Source organism: Acanthochromis polyacanthus, chromosome 22 (genome assembly GCF_021347895.1).
Source record: "Acanthochromis polyacanthus isolate Apoly-LR-REF ecotype Palm Island chromosome 22, KAUST_Apoly_ChrSc, whole genome shotgun sequence".
NCBI lineage: Eukaryota > Metazoa > Chordata > Actinopteri > Pomacentridae > Acanthochromis > Acanthochromis polyacanthus.
In genome coordinates, this window is record NC_067134.1 from 4,006,332 (window position 1) to 4,021,467 (window position 15,136).

At 39.2% G+C, this 15,136-nt stretch overlaps 1 protein-coding gene across 2 annotated transcripts; it reads right to left on the reverse strand.

Annotated features, from left to right (window-relative positions):
* Nucleotides 1-207: 207 nt before the first annotated feature.
* LOC127532005 (zinc finger protein 501-like) lies at nucleotides 208-13,029 on the reverse strand. Of its 2 annotated transcripts, none has more exons than XM_051942943.1 (5): nucleotides 12,889-13,029; nucleotides 12,295-12,373; nucleotides 10,517-10,618; nucleotides 2,952-4,151; nucleotides 208-2,581 (listed from the first exon to the last, which is right to left on the reverse strand). In XM_051942943.1, exons 3-5 carry the CDS (start codon nucleotides 10,532-10,534, stop codon nucleotides 2,336-2,338), a joined length of 1,464 nt encoding a protein of 487 aa, XP_051798903.1. In that variant the 5' UTR covers nucleotides 10,535-10,618; nucleotides 12,295-12,373; nucleotides 12,889-13,029; the 3' UTR covers nucleotides 208-2,335. The 2 variants fall into 2 exon arrangements, with proteins under 2 accessions (XP_051798903.1, XP_051798902.1); XM_051942942.1 differs by having other exon boundaries at nucleotides 208-2,584.
* Between the last annotated feature and the right edge of the window lie 2,107 nt (nucleotides 13,030-15,136).

The window sequence follows — 15,136 nt, forward strand, 5'->3', positions numbered from 1 at the left end:
AACCATAAAATGACCAAAATGGTACAAAAAAACAACAAAGAGATGTAACATTACCTGAATTAGACACATAAATGACCAAAACTTGATGCAAAATAAACAAAAAAAAAAACATGAAAAGATGAAACATGTTTAAAAACGGACCAAAAGAGGTAAACTGATCAAAATTAAACACATTCTGACACAAAATGACCAAAATTAGCCTCAAAATGACCAGATTGATCCAGAAATCTTTACTAACATTCATCACGGTCCAAATTTATTCTATTCAACATTCTGAAGGTTTTACACAGAGGTTTGTTCATAGATCATTTACTGTCTGATTGATACATTTTTTTTTTCTAAAGACATGATGAAATGCACGAAATGATCCAATAAGATGCACAATGACCAAAATTGAACAAAAACAACTTTAAAGTGATGGAAAATGACTAAAATGAGAGATAAAATGAGCAACTCAGAGCAAAAATGAGATGAAAACTGAAACAGAAATGGCCACTGAGTCACAGAATGATGAAATAGACGTGAACTGACCAAAAGAACTAACAAGATGAACAATTTTAAACAGAAATAAACTTAAAAACACACAAAGTGACTAAAATGAACCACAAAATGGTCAAAATTAAGGCACAAAATGACCAAAATGGAAGAAAAAAAAAAACCATGAAAAGATGCAAACTGTTTAAAACCAGACAGAAAGACGTAAACTGAACAAAACAAAACACATAATGACACAAATGAGACACAAAATGATCCAGAAATCTTCTCTTACAGTCATGAAACTGTCCACATTTATTCTATTCAACATTCTGAGGGTTTTTACAGAGAGCTTTGTTTTGTTTACTGTCTGTGGACCTGGAAGGAGCAGCTTCATATCTGGAAAAAAGATTCACCATCAACGGTTTGTTTAACAGAAGAGATCATCTTAGTTGAAAGTGGCACCAAATCCATGTCATGTTTGGGTCGTATGTTGGCCTTTAACTTTGAGCAGGTGTGTTATTATTTACAGTGTTTATGGTAGAATGTGGCCGTTTTAATGGCAGATCACATGGAAGTAACATGAGCCAGTTTGAAATAGTGAGTTATGCAGAAGAACAACATAAAGAAGAAATTCAAAGTTTTTATTCAGTAAATATGTTAGATTATATTTTTAATCTATTTTGTGTACTTGTTGATGAAAAACGTTTGATAAAAGAAACCTTAATAATGTTGCCTTTTAATGTTTTAACCCTCCTGTTGTCCTCATTTACAGGCAAAAAAACAACATTGCTTCCTTGTCTTAAAAAAAATTAAAAAATTCAGCAAAAAATTCCCCAAATTTCTGAAAATTTGCAAAACCTTCAGGAAGAAAATTCCAGTAATTTCTTAAGTTTTCTTTTCAAAAAATCCCCCAAATTTGGCAAGAAAATTTGTTGTAAATATTTTCCAAATAAAGAGTAAAAATCTTCCAAAAAAATCCTAAAAATATCTAAAGAGATTACATATATTTCAGTAAAACGTCTAATATTTTCTTTACAAACATTCACATAAAAATCAACCAAAATCCCTTCTTTAGAAATATTTTTAATTTTTCTTTATTTCCACCTAAAAATGTTCAAAGATTTCCCAAAAATGTTGAAAACGTGGACATCAGAAGTTTCACTGTGAAAATACATATTTTTCCCACATTTTCAAACTTTAAAACAACTTAATTTTGAAAAAAAAAACATTGAAAAAGCCACTATCTACAGACATATACACCCTCTGTCAAATGTTTTAGGACACTTTCTCATTCAAATCAATTAGTACCTGTCCTAAAACTTTTGACAGGGGGTGTATATGTGGTCATGGTTCCATGATGCCAATGTCATGGTAATGACTGGATGCAGCTAATTTACAAAGAAGTGATTCTAAACTCCATGTCAGCTTTCAAAGATTCTACATTTCATCTAACAATTTATGTTTTTGTATTTCAACTCACACATAATCTGAGATTATTTGATCTACTTGTTCAATATTAGAGATTCTTCATCATTGTCCTGAGAGATAGATATGAATCCTAAGGCCAGTAATCTCCTAAATTAATTATGATTAATCATCAAAGAATCACTGAACCAGCTCTGCATCTAACAGGTTCCTGCAGCCCAGAGGGATCTGAGGAACGATTAAGCTGGTAATTGAAGAAATTTGCCCTGCTGCTCACTGCCTCCATCCAGACGTCTATCCCTCTACCACTGATAATTCATTTAACTGAGTAATCACTTTGAATGGTTTAATTAATTTACAGTCACGTCTGTTAACGACAGCTTTCCTCTTAATGGATTTTGCAACGAAGCAACGAAGACACTAAACAAAGAAATTAGACCTGAATTCTGTGAAGCCGGATCTCAAGGACTTTAAGTTTGCGGAGGACTTCACGAACTTTTACTGAATCCTGCATGGAGAAATCTTCTTGGCAGGGGTTCAGTCTGTGTCCAGTGTGCATACGCTGGTGTCGTTGTAGGGTTCCTTGTTGGTTGGACGTTGGTCCAGACTGGTCAAAGCAGCACTGTTCACCATTGGCAGAGTGCTGGTAAGTCTGAGAGTTTTGTCCATCTGTTCCGTTCTGCTTGGAAAACAAACACACAAACACAGAGAACGTCAGTGTTTCCTGCAGCATTGAAGAACTGATGCCTTGCCTGAGATAGAGAGCACCCCAAATGACATCTGAAGACACTTTTACCTGTTGGAATTTAACATTCAGTTTTCTGATTACATCAGAATTCCTAATCTAACCTACATCCCCAGATTAACCTGGACCAGATTTCTGTGTCAAAACGAATACAGGTTAGACTGAACGATAGCTGATAATGTGTGAACAGAATTCAACGGACCACAGTTGTTCAAAACAGTTTTGAAACAATTTTGCAGCAATAGCCAAAATTATCCAATACATAATTGTGTGTACACTGTGACTGAGACCAGTCTTTACATACCTCACTGTGACACTGATTGAATGCTTTCTTTCTGGTGTGGATCTGCTGGTGTTGTTTCAGGGAACCCAAAGTTGTAAAAGTCTTCTTACACTTGTCACATCTGTATGGTCTCTCCCCAGTGTGGACACGTTGGTGAACTTTGAGGCATGCAGTGTAGCTGTAGCGTTTCCCACACTGGTCACAAATGTATGGTTTAACCTCAGTGTGGGTCACTTCATGAGCTTTTAACTGTGAGTACTGTACAAATGGTTCACCACAGTGATCACATACGTACACATCATGTCCAGTGTGGATGCGTTGGTGATATATTAAGGTCTGTTGGGAGCTGAAAGTTTTTTCACAGGAGTCACAGTGGTACCGCTTTCTACCAGAATGGGGGCATTGATGGATCGACAACTGTTCATGTTGAGTAAAGGTTTTCACACACTGATCGCAGTTGAATGGTTTAACTCCACTGTGAATGAGTTGATGATTTTTTAACGTACTCTTCTGAGTAAAAGCTTTTCCACACTGATCACAGCTGAATGGTTTAACTCCACTGTGAATGAGTTGGTGGGATTTTAAAGAGAGCATGTGAGTAAAAGCCTTTCCACACTGATCACAGTTGAATGGTTTAACTCCACTGTGAATGAGTTGATGAGTTTTTAATGTACTCTTGTGAGTAAAACCCTGTCCACACTGATCACAGCTGAATGGTTTAACTCCACTGTGAATGAGTTGGTGGGATTTCAAAGAGAACACGCGAGTAAAAGCCTTTCCACACTGATCACAGCTGAATGGTTTCACTCCACTGTGAATGAGTTGATGTCTTTTTAAGTGACTCCTCCGACTAAAACCCTTTCCACACTGATCACAGGTGAATGGTTTAACTCCACTGTGAATGAGTTTATGTATTGCTAGATTATTCTTGTCAGTAAAACCCTGTCCACACTGATCACAGCTGAATGGTTTAACTCCACTGTGAATGAGTTGATGGCTTGTTAGAGTACTCTTCTGAGTAAAAGCCTTTCCACACTGATCACACCTGAATGGTTTCTCCACAGTGTGAATACGTTTGTGAATTCTTAGCTTTGTTGCTGTGATGAAAGTCTTGCCACATTGCTCACAACTGAGTGATTCATCTCTTTTTGCTGTTGTTGCCGAACCATCCATATCCTCCTCAGAGGTCCCACATCTCATTCCATTGCTGTGTTTACATTTCTGTAGCAAAAGACAAAGATAAAAACAGAGGCAGTGATGGAAGAGCAATCATGAAAAAAATGATCCTAAAAGTCTCAATTACATGTAGTTGGACATGAGGCTGAAACAAGATCAAGAATCTGCAGACATGCTAGCAGCTTTGTCATTAGAAACCTAGAAATGTGTCAACAGCACACTCACAATGTCAACAAAACTATTTTCACAGGCCGATAGTTTTCAGCTTTCTGCACGGTAGTTTTTGTCAACATTCCTGGTCATGGATATGGGATCCCTAGTCAGCCATACAGATGGAATTATGAAGGAGCGGCGGCAGAATGAGAGAAGCGCGGTATGATATATTAATCTGTGATTTAAAATGCAGTACGCTATAACCAAATGAATGTGTGTGAATTAATCAAATGCTTACATTTTTACATTTTCAGTGTTGAAACAATGTAGAAATCATAAGAGTGCCTTATTCAGAAGAATGATGGTTTGATTATATTGGAAGGATGTCTTTTTATTTTTTCCTTTAATTTTTGAAACAGTGTAGAAATCAGAAGCGTGTCTCACTATAAGCAGTGATGGTTTGATTAATATAATGGAATGTCTTTTTTTATTATTATTTTTATTCTCTTTTTTAATTCTTCGAATATATACATATATCAGTGTTTTTATGTTGTTTGAGATTGAGTAATATGTTACTGGTCTAATAGGGTGCAGCAAAGAGAATGGTAACTGTGTTCTAAGGGGTAACCACTTGAGGGCAGCACCTCACAGGGAGCTGTGAGTGCCTTTGGTTAACAAAACAGGACAGAAGGTTAAACAGGGTTTTGCTGCTATTAGATAAATGAAAATGCTTTCAAGGGGGGGATCACTGGTTGATCCCTGGGTAGATAATGAATTACTGTACTAGTGGGTGATTCAAAAAGAGCTAAGATAGGTTAGTTTAGATTATGCCCTTAGAGGGTCATGGGGTTTTTAGCTCTGTAAATAGGGTAGGGGAGTGTTGTAAGTCTGTGTGCACCGTGCTGAAATGTGGGGTGCATATGTCAGCAACTTTTAAAAGCTGCTGACATTCACTTTTCTCAAGTTCCTGTAACCAGTAGAGAGAGGTGAAGAAAGGGACAAGAACATGTCTGGGGCAAGTAAAGGTCACTGGGTGAGGAATGAGGAAGTGCACATTTGCGGAGGGGGGTGGACGTGGCTGTAATTTGTTTGCGTGGGTAGGAGTATGGTGTCAACACGTATGCAAAATTAAAGAGAGCTGTGATGTATAAATTGTACCTATTGGAAGTAGTTCGGGGGAGATTGTTGCGGGTATCTGCCTGGGTGCAATCCGGACATTAGTCCGAGCACAGGGGATGATTACCACGTAACTCTGGTTGAGTGGAATAACTTGGTCTGCAGAAGGAAGGACTGTTCTGATGGAATAATGGACTAAAGGAACTGCATCTCATTCGTTGTTAAGGATTACAGGATTGTGGTCGGGACTTGACAATGGACTGATGGAGTATCACTGGATTCTATTATTTCCAGAGGAATAACACCTGAATGGATTAACAAAGTTTTTTTCCTGGCCCAAAACCCCAAAACTGGATTACATGCAGACCTGAAATTTGGACTTACGCTCTCTCAGCTTCCCCCTGGGTTCCTTGGTGGGCTCAGGTGAGCGGCCGGGTGTGGCCACACCGGCTGTTCTACTCCCTCCAAATTACAGTTACATTAGGTAACACGCATTCCCCTTTTTTCTTAAGGAAGCATAAGACCAGTAGGGATATGGATTAAGGGTGGGTTGAATATTATCTAATGTTTGATTATTTGTCTGATGATTTATTGGCTATGCTTATGCCCTGCTAAAATATATCAATAAAGCATTTTTCTGCAATTAAAGACAACAAATTGCAAGTGCTATTTTCTTTTATTATTTTTTAATTTCTATTTCTATTCTGTATTATCCCTGAACAAATACTTATACATCTAGCTCTTGATGTAATAAGTTAACTTACAGCGTGCATGATAGTAGCAAGGTTCTGAAAGGTTACCTAGTCATAGGGGTCAGGTTGGCCCAGTATAAACATATCCTAGAGGTTGTCTATATGTCCATAATCTCTGAATTAAACCTAGCAGCTTACCAAGTGCCAGATCTATGAGAGGAAAAGCTGCCGTTAACAGGTGTGTCTGGTGGTTAAATTTAACTATACCGAAGTGGCTACTCGGTTAAATTAATTATCAGAGGAAGTAGGGATAGGCATCTGGATGAAGGCAGTGAGACAGCTAGGCGAATTTTCCTCGTCAACCAGCTTAACAGTTCTGCAGCATCCCTCTGAGTAAGACCTCAGGGGGCAGTAGGACCGGACCCGGAGGATGGAGAGCTGGTCCGGTGATTCCCTAACAGCTGAGTAAGTTAATCAGGGGGTCACTGGCCCTGAGGATCGACAATTGGCGCCCGAACAGGTTTTTTACCGACAGGTGAATCCCTGGTCCGTCAGGTGTGTGCCCTAAGACCCGAAGGGAAGGCTGAGGTGGGGACTGTAGATGTCCGCCTTGGCAGGAGAGAGCGGTGAAGACTGAGGTCTGATAGGACAGACTTCTCCCTGTCTGAGAGTGTGACTCAGACAGGTCGGAGAACGTTGAACTCAGAATCACTGGAAAAGTTTTTGTTTTCTGTTTCCTTCTCAGGATTATAACGGTGGATTGTAATCTGATGGAAGGATTGTATTTTTTCCAAAAAAGGAAAAGTATGGTGAGCGGCTGAGTAGAAGGGTTTCAGTTTCACCAGACCTGCAGAAGAGGTGTAGGAAGCACCGCGGGAGTGTGGAGGTTACGTGAGTCGTGAGGGTCGGGGAGGACCGAGCCCGAGACGTCATCACGGAGTAGCCGAACTTAGTCTGCCCTTCATCCTGACTCTATGCGCTACGAGCGGCTTTGAAGGGGCGGACAACTCAACAAAGACGAACAAGTGGATAAAAATGGATGAAGATTTGCATGTCTCGCCTGCGAGACGTACTTCCCCTTCGCCGCCTGCTGAGGCTGAGGATGCTGCGGAGCTGGAGGCAAAAGGAGGAAGTGAGAGGGCAGCTGTTTCCCAATCCCAGGAAATTCCTCCAGGAGTGGTGCCTGAGCGGCCAGTGCATATCCTATTATACGGAGACGGGTGGAATTTCTGGGATTCAGGAGTTCAGCAAAGTTTGATGGTCGCGTTGCCTCAGGAGGAGAGAGGTGGGCTGAAGCAGGCTCTGGCTGTTGCTTGTAAGCAACGAGCACAGTACGCTGTGTATAATCAAGTGCTGAGATTCTGGATTATAGTGGTAGTCAGCCCCACTGAGGTAAAGTCGAAGCGAAATGCTGCGACTTGGCTGAAGTGGTGGGGCAGCTTTTTGGAAGATTTCGCCAAGGACACTTCAAAGGGGAGGCTGGAAGTGATAGTCAGCCCCTCTGTGAAATATGATCCTGTGGTGAAAATGCTGGCCAGAGAGTCTGGACTGCGACCTGGCTTGGTGTCGTCTGGAACAGTGAAAGCCATGTCAGTGTATAAGGACCATGGAAAGCTGCTGTCACCATTATATACATTTCGGAATAAGAGGCTTACAATATTGGGTAGTAAAATCTGTCGATCACAGTGAAAAGCAAAGCAGAGCTGGGACTGATGGGATTGTACCACCAGGATCTCTTCATCCCCAGACTTTCCGTTAAGTTACATTACTGGAGAAATGTACAATATGAAAAGCATACAACATCAATGTCCAGATTTAGGTCTTAATGGCAGCAGGGTCAATTCAGACCACCAACACTTTCTAGTTTCTCCTAGGGGATCAGATGTTGATACCAGTCCAGAAAAGATCTGTAATTCTGCCACTGAATTCTGGATTTGACCCCAACGACCCGGGAAATTTGTTGTGCAGCAGTTACACAAGGGTTCACCATCAAACAACAAAAGCAACAAAACAGTAAAACAGTTAAAGGAATAGCAACAATTTAAGGAAATACTTCAAAAATGTAAAAAAAAAACAAAAAAACCCAGTAAAACAATTACAAGCAAAATAAAAGCCAAACAAAACATAAGATAGACAGGGACATCGGCAGCAATCTTGGTCATTTAGTCAGACGTAGTAAAAGTTTTCAATAAACAGCCACCGATGTAATCAGGTAGAGGACTTTTCTTTGGTCTGCACTGTTTGAGACACCAGATTACATTGCCCACATCAAGAAAGGGATTCTGTGGAGACGCTGACATGAGACAGTTTTTAGTCTCAGCATGTTTAGCCCTAAAATCATGGGAGTCAAACCTGACATAAAAACTGTTCAGACTTTGAGCCAGCTCTAAATCAGAATTATAACCACTGAGCTGAACTCTCTCATTGACACATTAATTAGTCCCAGTGATCAGATTCATGCCGTCCCAGACTGAACTGAGGTTGTTCATTTTGAGCTGAGACTCAAGCTTGTCTTTGTATTGTCTTTTGTGGGTCCTGATCTCCTACTTTATTTCCTTCTGTCGGTTATACAGATTTAGTGTATTTCCTTCTCTGAAGACTGTTTTCTTTCTGTACAGTAGGTCTTTTTTTAAAATTTATTTTACATTTATACAGTACACAGACATACAGGGGGCAAGATACAAGAAAACAAAGGACAGAATTACCAACGCTTCAGACAGATGATTGCTGGAGTTTTGGGGCTGTTATGTATGAGGTATGACTGCATTATCGTGTGTGTGTGTGTTAAATGTAATTACATATACCAATATTGCTGTTAAAACATAGGATGTTGAAACAGAAGAGAATAAATAAATAGTAAAAAAAGGAAAAGAAAAAACAATAATAGTAATAATAAATGATAAATGAAACTGTATAAATTTTAACGATATGAAAACAACAATAGAGGTCATTACATGGGTAATGGTAATCAGCAGATAGAGTGGGGACAAAAACAATAGCATATAATATATTAACTACAGTGGTATATAATCTAGTAACTACAATAATATTCATAATACTAGTATAATATGGTAATAATAATAATAATAATAGTGATAATACCAGTAATAATAGTAATAGCAATAGAGAGAATAATAGCAATAGTGGTGGTCGTAATCAGAGGTGGGTAGTAACGAGTTACATTTACTCCGTTACATTTACTTGAGTAGTTTTTTTGATAAATTGTACTTTTATGAGTAAATTTAAAGCACAATACTTTTTACTTTTACTTGAGTATGTTTGTGGATATGTAACGCAACTTCTACTCCGCGACATTGCACTTCACGGCTCCTTACTTCTCTTGTTATCCAAGTGATAACGCATATACTTTTTTTGTTTTGCTAGATACACACTTCCGCAAAAAGTTCTACCACATGACTGTATTTCACCAATCAGAGGCCGTCATTCAGTCACATGACCGCACAACTGCGTAGCTGCCGGGCTCATATCTGTAGCGCACACAGACCAGCTGATGGACAGAGGAGCACACGAAAAATGGCAGAGGCAACAACGGTGTGCACTGCGGAGGAAGAGGAGAGGGGACACCCGTGGCCTCATATAAGGAGCATGTTTAGCCGACACACGTCGCAAAAGAGCAGCTACACTATGCGGTGAACATGCAGTCATTTTTACTGAACACACATTCTGTCTGTCTCTCTCTCTCTCTGTCTGTCTGCTTTCTCTGTCTCTCCGTCTGTCAGCTCTGTCTCTTATTTGGACACAGACACCTGTTACATGTAAAGTCTGCCTTGTTCTAAATATAATCTACCTGGTTAGCCCTGATGTGCCATTTGGAGGGCAGATTAATGGTTAATGTATCTTTTCACTGCAAGTTTGCAGGGTTGTTACCTTTGTTTTGGTTTTATGTTGTGGAAAAACTGCTATTGAAGAAGGTTTAGAAATTGGTAAACCTTAAGTTACATGTTTGGTTACAGACATTCAGTATGTCTAATATTTTGATGTTAAACCTCAGGGACAGTCTAAAAGAATATTTTAAAAAGAAAATGCTTGAAACCTGAAACTTCTGGGTTCAACTGTCTGAATTTCTTGAGAAGGAAAAGGCTGGTAAACTCACAATGCTCAAAAGTATTATTCTCTACCAAAGAAAATGCTGCTCTTTACCTTCCTGAACAACTTGCTTGAAAAACAAGACTTTTCTTCTGTTACTTATCTTCATCACCATGTAAGACATTTTCAGAAAGTATGATCAGCAGCTAGTTCAGCCTCAAACAAAGAACAAGCAGCTTCCTAGCAGTCCACCATTATATCCTCAGTACAGCTGCTTCTGCAGAGCTACATCTCTCCAGCCAACGTCACCTGGCTTTGGTCGGCCCATCTAACCAACTGGAGCAACTTTACACATTTTAAACAACAAATGAATGATAATAATGTTAGTGGTATGTTTCTCACTTTTTGTGAAGAATCCATGTTTCCTCTGTTGTTGAGCTCAGACTAAATGGCTGCCAACATTCCTCTGCTCCTCCGTCAGACTCTCCTCCTCCTGCCAATCACCTGTCACATCAAACACATCTTCATTAGGATACCACTCTATACACAAGTGTCAGAGTGTCCCATATGTTCATCAGCCAACACAGAGGACACATTTCAACTCAATAGTTCACTTTCAGCTCTTTTCAGTTTCACCTAAAACTGATACAAATGAACTTAAACTGTTAAAAATAAGGAACATAGACAGAAAACAGACATGGAAAAAGAGAATAAAGAGAAAATAAAGATGCTACTGCAGGTGATTCAAGACAGGACTGCTGGTAGAAAACTGTTCATGCTGTAAGTTAGTGAATGTATTTTACTGCTCAGTGTTCTGTTTAAAGGCAGCTCTCACTCTCTGTTCTTTGCTCTCTCCCATAGTGTCAAGTGTCCTCCCACTTTCAATGACAGGTGATTCTCATTGATGATTTTTCTCACAGTTTGTGCAGTTTCCCCACTTGAAAAAGGATGTTTCATCTACCCAGGGTTTGAGCAGGACTCCACTCATCAATCAGACAGTTGCTTTCTTTCTTTTCCCTCTTTTATTTTGCAGTGGTCGCAAATTCATGAGATACAGAGGTGGCAACTTCCATAAGTCCATACGTTTAGTTGATAGATTAAGGTGAAAAACCTTTAAACAGAACACTAAAGGACAATGTTGGCATTACTGCATTCAGCAAATAGTAACAACCATTCCTCATGGACATTTTCACCACATTGGCAAATGCTACTCCACTCAATTTATGTTTGTCAACCTCAACACCACATAAACTGAAGCGACAAATCATGGCATGAGCAATATTCAACCCAATACTTTACCACACATGAATTTATCTGCATTTTAAAGAGTTATTTTTAAATCACAGTTTAACAAATTACTCTGAGCATTTTTATCAAAAAATGTTTTAAGCATTTTATACATTTACTTCATGGTTTTAAAATTATTTAAAGTGCATAAAGTGCTTTTAAAGTGCAATCCTTTCCAGATCCAATGGGGAGTGCCAGTGTTTACAAACAGTGACGTCACGAAGTCACATGATTCCCACGCCGGTTGGCAAAAGGAACCAGAGGAACAATGGCTGACGATAGCAATGCGAGCTATCCTTCCATGGAATTGTCCGACTAGGCTCAATCCTTATCACCTGAGGCCCGACAAAGATATGTGAGTAAGCTGAGATATCAGGGAAACAGTAAAACCTTGCCAGATCCCTACAATTTGAAGACTGGGTGGGTTGAAGATCCGTCATTGTGGCCGGACATTACCTTCACCGACATTTATTTTTACCTGATTGACACCCCTGGGCAGTTCACCCTGTTAATCTTCAACAAGCTGTCAAAGAAACGTCAAGAAGTTGCTGTATTTTGTGTCTGCAGTATGGCTTCTATGTAACAGTAACAGACCCACAGCATTGGTGATCGAAAATAGGACAATTCTAAAAAACGATCGCTAGACGCATACAGAAACAAATATGGTTACAAATATGAGGCTGCTGGCTTAAGGAGACGTTATTGAATATGCTTCATTAGACTTTAGTATACTTTCATCGCCTAAAAAGCGATCGGTAACACATGACAACACTGAACCAAACCCAAAGTGTAGAGATCGCTTCACGCGAAGGATGCAACACTAAATCAATATCTTTTGGTAAATATGCTCAAAGTTGGACATACTAAAGATGCTAAACTGTTGAATAGTTTACCTGAAGAAAAGTGGGAGCCACAAACATGATCTCTGCTGCTTACTGGGGTCCACTTTTTCCGGCTGCCATCTTCTCTCTCCTGAAATCGGTATCCGGTGAAATTTCAAGCCTGATCCTTTCTTAAAACGCTTAGTACAACCAACAACTACACATGATATTACCATTGTGGTAAATATATGTGCATTTTCATTCACGAAAAGCAATAAATTTACGTATTTGCTCCAAACACGATACTGTTATCGTTGCAAGCCGTTATGCTAATGCTGGTTCTTGCCAACCGGTAGCCATTTTGTAGTACGTGACCGTAACAAATGACGACATGCTAGCACTACCCATAAATACATAAAAACCCACCATTACAAACAGGATGAATTCACTGGTCTTAGCTGGAACCCTCTAATTAGCACCAATTAGCCTGCAATCTTATTTTCAACTGAATAATGACAAAACACACGGCAATTATTGGTAAGTTGACAGTAAGCCGCTCGTGGCTGACGCCGATCTCCGTGGCTAATGCTAATGCTAACACATACTGCAGTGGCACACATCGGCAGCTTAAACAGTCTTTTAGAGTCTCCAGAATTCTGCTCTTACCGGCTGCAACCCGGATTTTGGAGATGAACGCAATCCTGCACAGTTTGCCGCAGATCTTGATGCTTTCCCAACAGAAACTCACGGACACTTTGTTTGAACGCGGTCACTTCGTCTCACTTCCTCCTCAGTGCTGCGTGTGTCCCCTTGTATCCCGCCGGTGGCAAACTTGCAGCCGCAGTTGGTTCCGTCCCAGCTGAGTGTAGGACCTGTGCGTAAATGCTTCTCCTTTGAGTTTTCAGCTCCTTCCAGTTTGACTTGACACATAGACTGCTTTGCACTCTGTGTCACCTGTACCTTCAGAACTCTGAATAAAAGAACAAAAGATTTATTGCAAAGAACAAAAAGGTTTTGCCTCCACAGCAGCTTGTTATGAAAATGATTGTATTTGATGATTGAATGTTCTTATTCATTGTAATACTGTGTGATGTGTGCTAAAAGAGAAACAAGGACACAAGCTATCATCAATATTATTTCATCTTACATGTCTAATTTTAAAAAAATATGACATTATATAAATATGCACTACTGTTCAAAAGTTTGAGGTCACTTAGAAATGTCCTTTTTCTTGAAATCAGTTTTTCCTGCAGATAAATCAGATTGGTTTGACAAATGAAATGAAGCAGTTTATTATTATTATTGTAATTATTATTATTATAACCTTTATTTAACCAGGTTGTTCCCATTGAGATCCAAGATCTCTTTTACAAGAGAGACCTGGCCAAGATTGGCAGCACATAAAGTTTCAACACGTTACAAATACAGTTAAAAATACAAATGACATACAATTTACAATTGGATTTTTAAAAAATTTGGTTAAAAGAGTTCAAAAGGATTAGTCAAACACTTCAGTTAAATTGGACATTTGCACTCCTGAAGCCTGGGTGTAATGGAGTTTATCATAGACTTAAAAACATTCAGAGATACCAAACTTTGGAGTTTGAGCTCTGATTGCAAAGTGTTCCATGTACTTGGAGCAGAAAATCTAAAAGCTTTCTTCTCCATTTCTGTTCTGACCTTAGGAAGAGTAAAATGTAAAAAGTCCTGAGATCGGAGACTGTAGGACCTATTAGATGGAATTAAAAGAAGTGATAAATAAGATGGAGTCATCTGAAGAATGGCCTTGTAAATCAGCACAGACCAATGGCCAAGCCGGCGCACATATAATGAAGGCCAATTTACTTTACCGTATCAGACACAATGATGAGTTGAAACTCCACAGTTTGTCGTAAACCTCAGAGCACCATGATACACACAATCCAGCATGTGGAGGCATTGATCGGAGGCATTCATATACAACACATCACCATAATCAATTATCGGAAGAAAAGTTGACTCTACCAATTTCTGTTTCACTCTGAAGGAAAAGCAAGACTTCTTTCTAAAATAAAATCCAAGTAAAAGCTTCAGTCTCTTTACAGTGTATTGAATATGTGCCTTAAAGGACAGGTTTAAATTCTGAAGTTCAGACCCTCCAGTATTACTGATCACAGAGGGAAACTAACATGTAGAAATATGAAGGTTTAGAGCCAACAGTGTTAGAAATGATGGAGAATAATCAGATTCATTTAAATATTAGTATTAAAACGATCACAAATAGGAATAAAATGACCAAGAAATGGATAAAGCGACCAGAAATCTGCATAAAATGACCGACATATGAGACAGAACTACCACAAATATGGATAAAATGACCAAAATATGAGATAAAACTACCACAAAGATTTAAAAAAATGACCGAACTATGCCTCATAACCGCAACAAATATGAAAGATTACAAAAATATGACTCAAAACTATCACAAATATTGTTAATCTTGGTTTATTTGTTGATGATGTATCAGTATTGTTATTGATTACTGATGGTTGCAGGGACAGAGGTTTGTGTGTGAGTCTCTGCTGCCATCTAGTGGTGGATCAACAACATGACTTTTCCCAGATTGAATCCCACAGAGTCCTGACTTGTTAGTTGGATCAGAGAGACTTCCATTAAGATGGAGCTCTGAGCAGCAACGCTTTCCTGAAATCTTCAAACGTTCCCTCATAGTTTGTTTCATCTGAAGTTTAGTCTAAATAAATGAAGTGTAGGACTTTGAACAGAAAGGAGACTCATTTTCTCTTCCTTTGTGGATGTTTGGATCACCACTACTCATTGGTACCAGGAAGAAAATCCTAGAAGCTGTCAATCTGCTCACAGACAGCTTTGATATCCAGGAAAAACACATGGAAGAGCTGAGCAGAAAAATGGAGGA

Coding starts and splice junctions, on each gene's coding strand:
- LOC127532005 (XM_051942942.1), bottom strand. Junction 2,585..2,951: donor TCAATCAGTGTCACAGTGAG/GTATGTAAAGAC, acceptor TTGTTTTCCAAG/CAGAACGGAACAGATGGACA.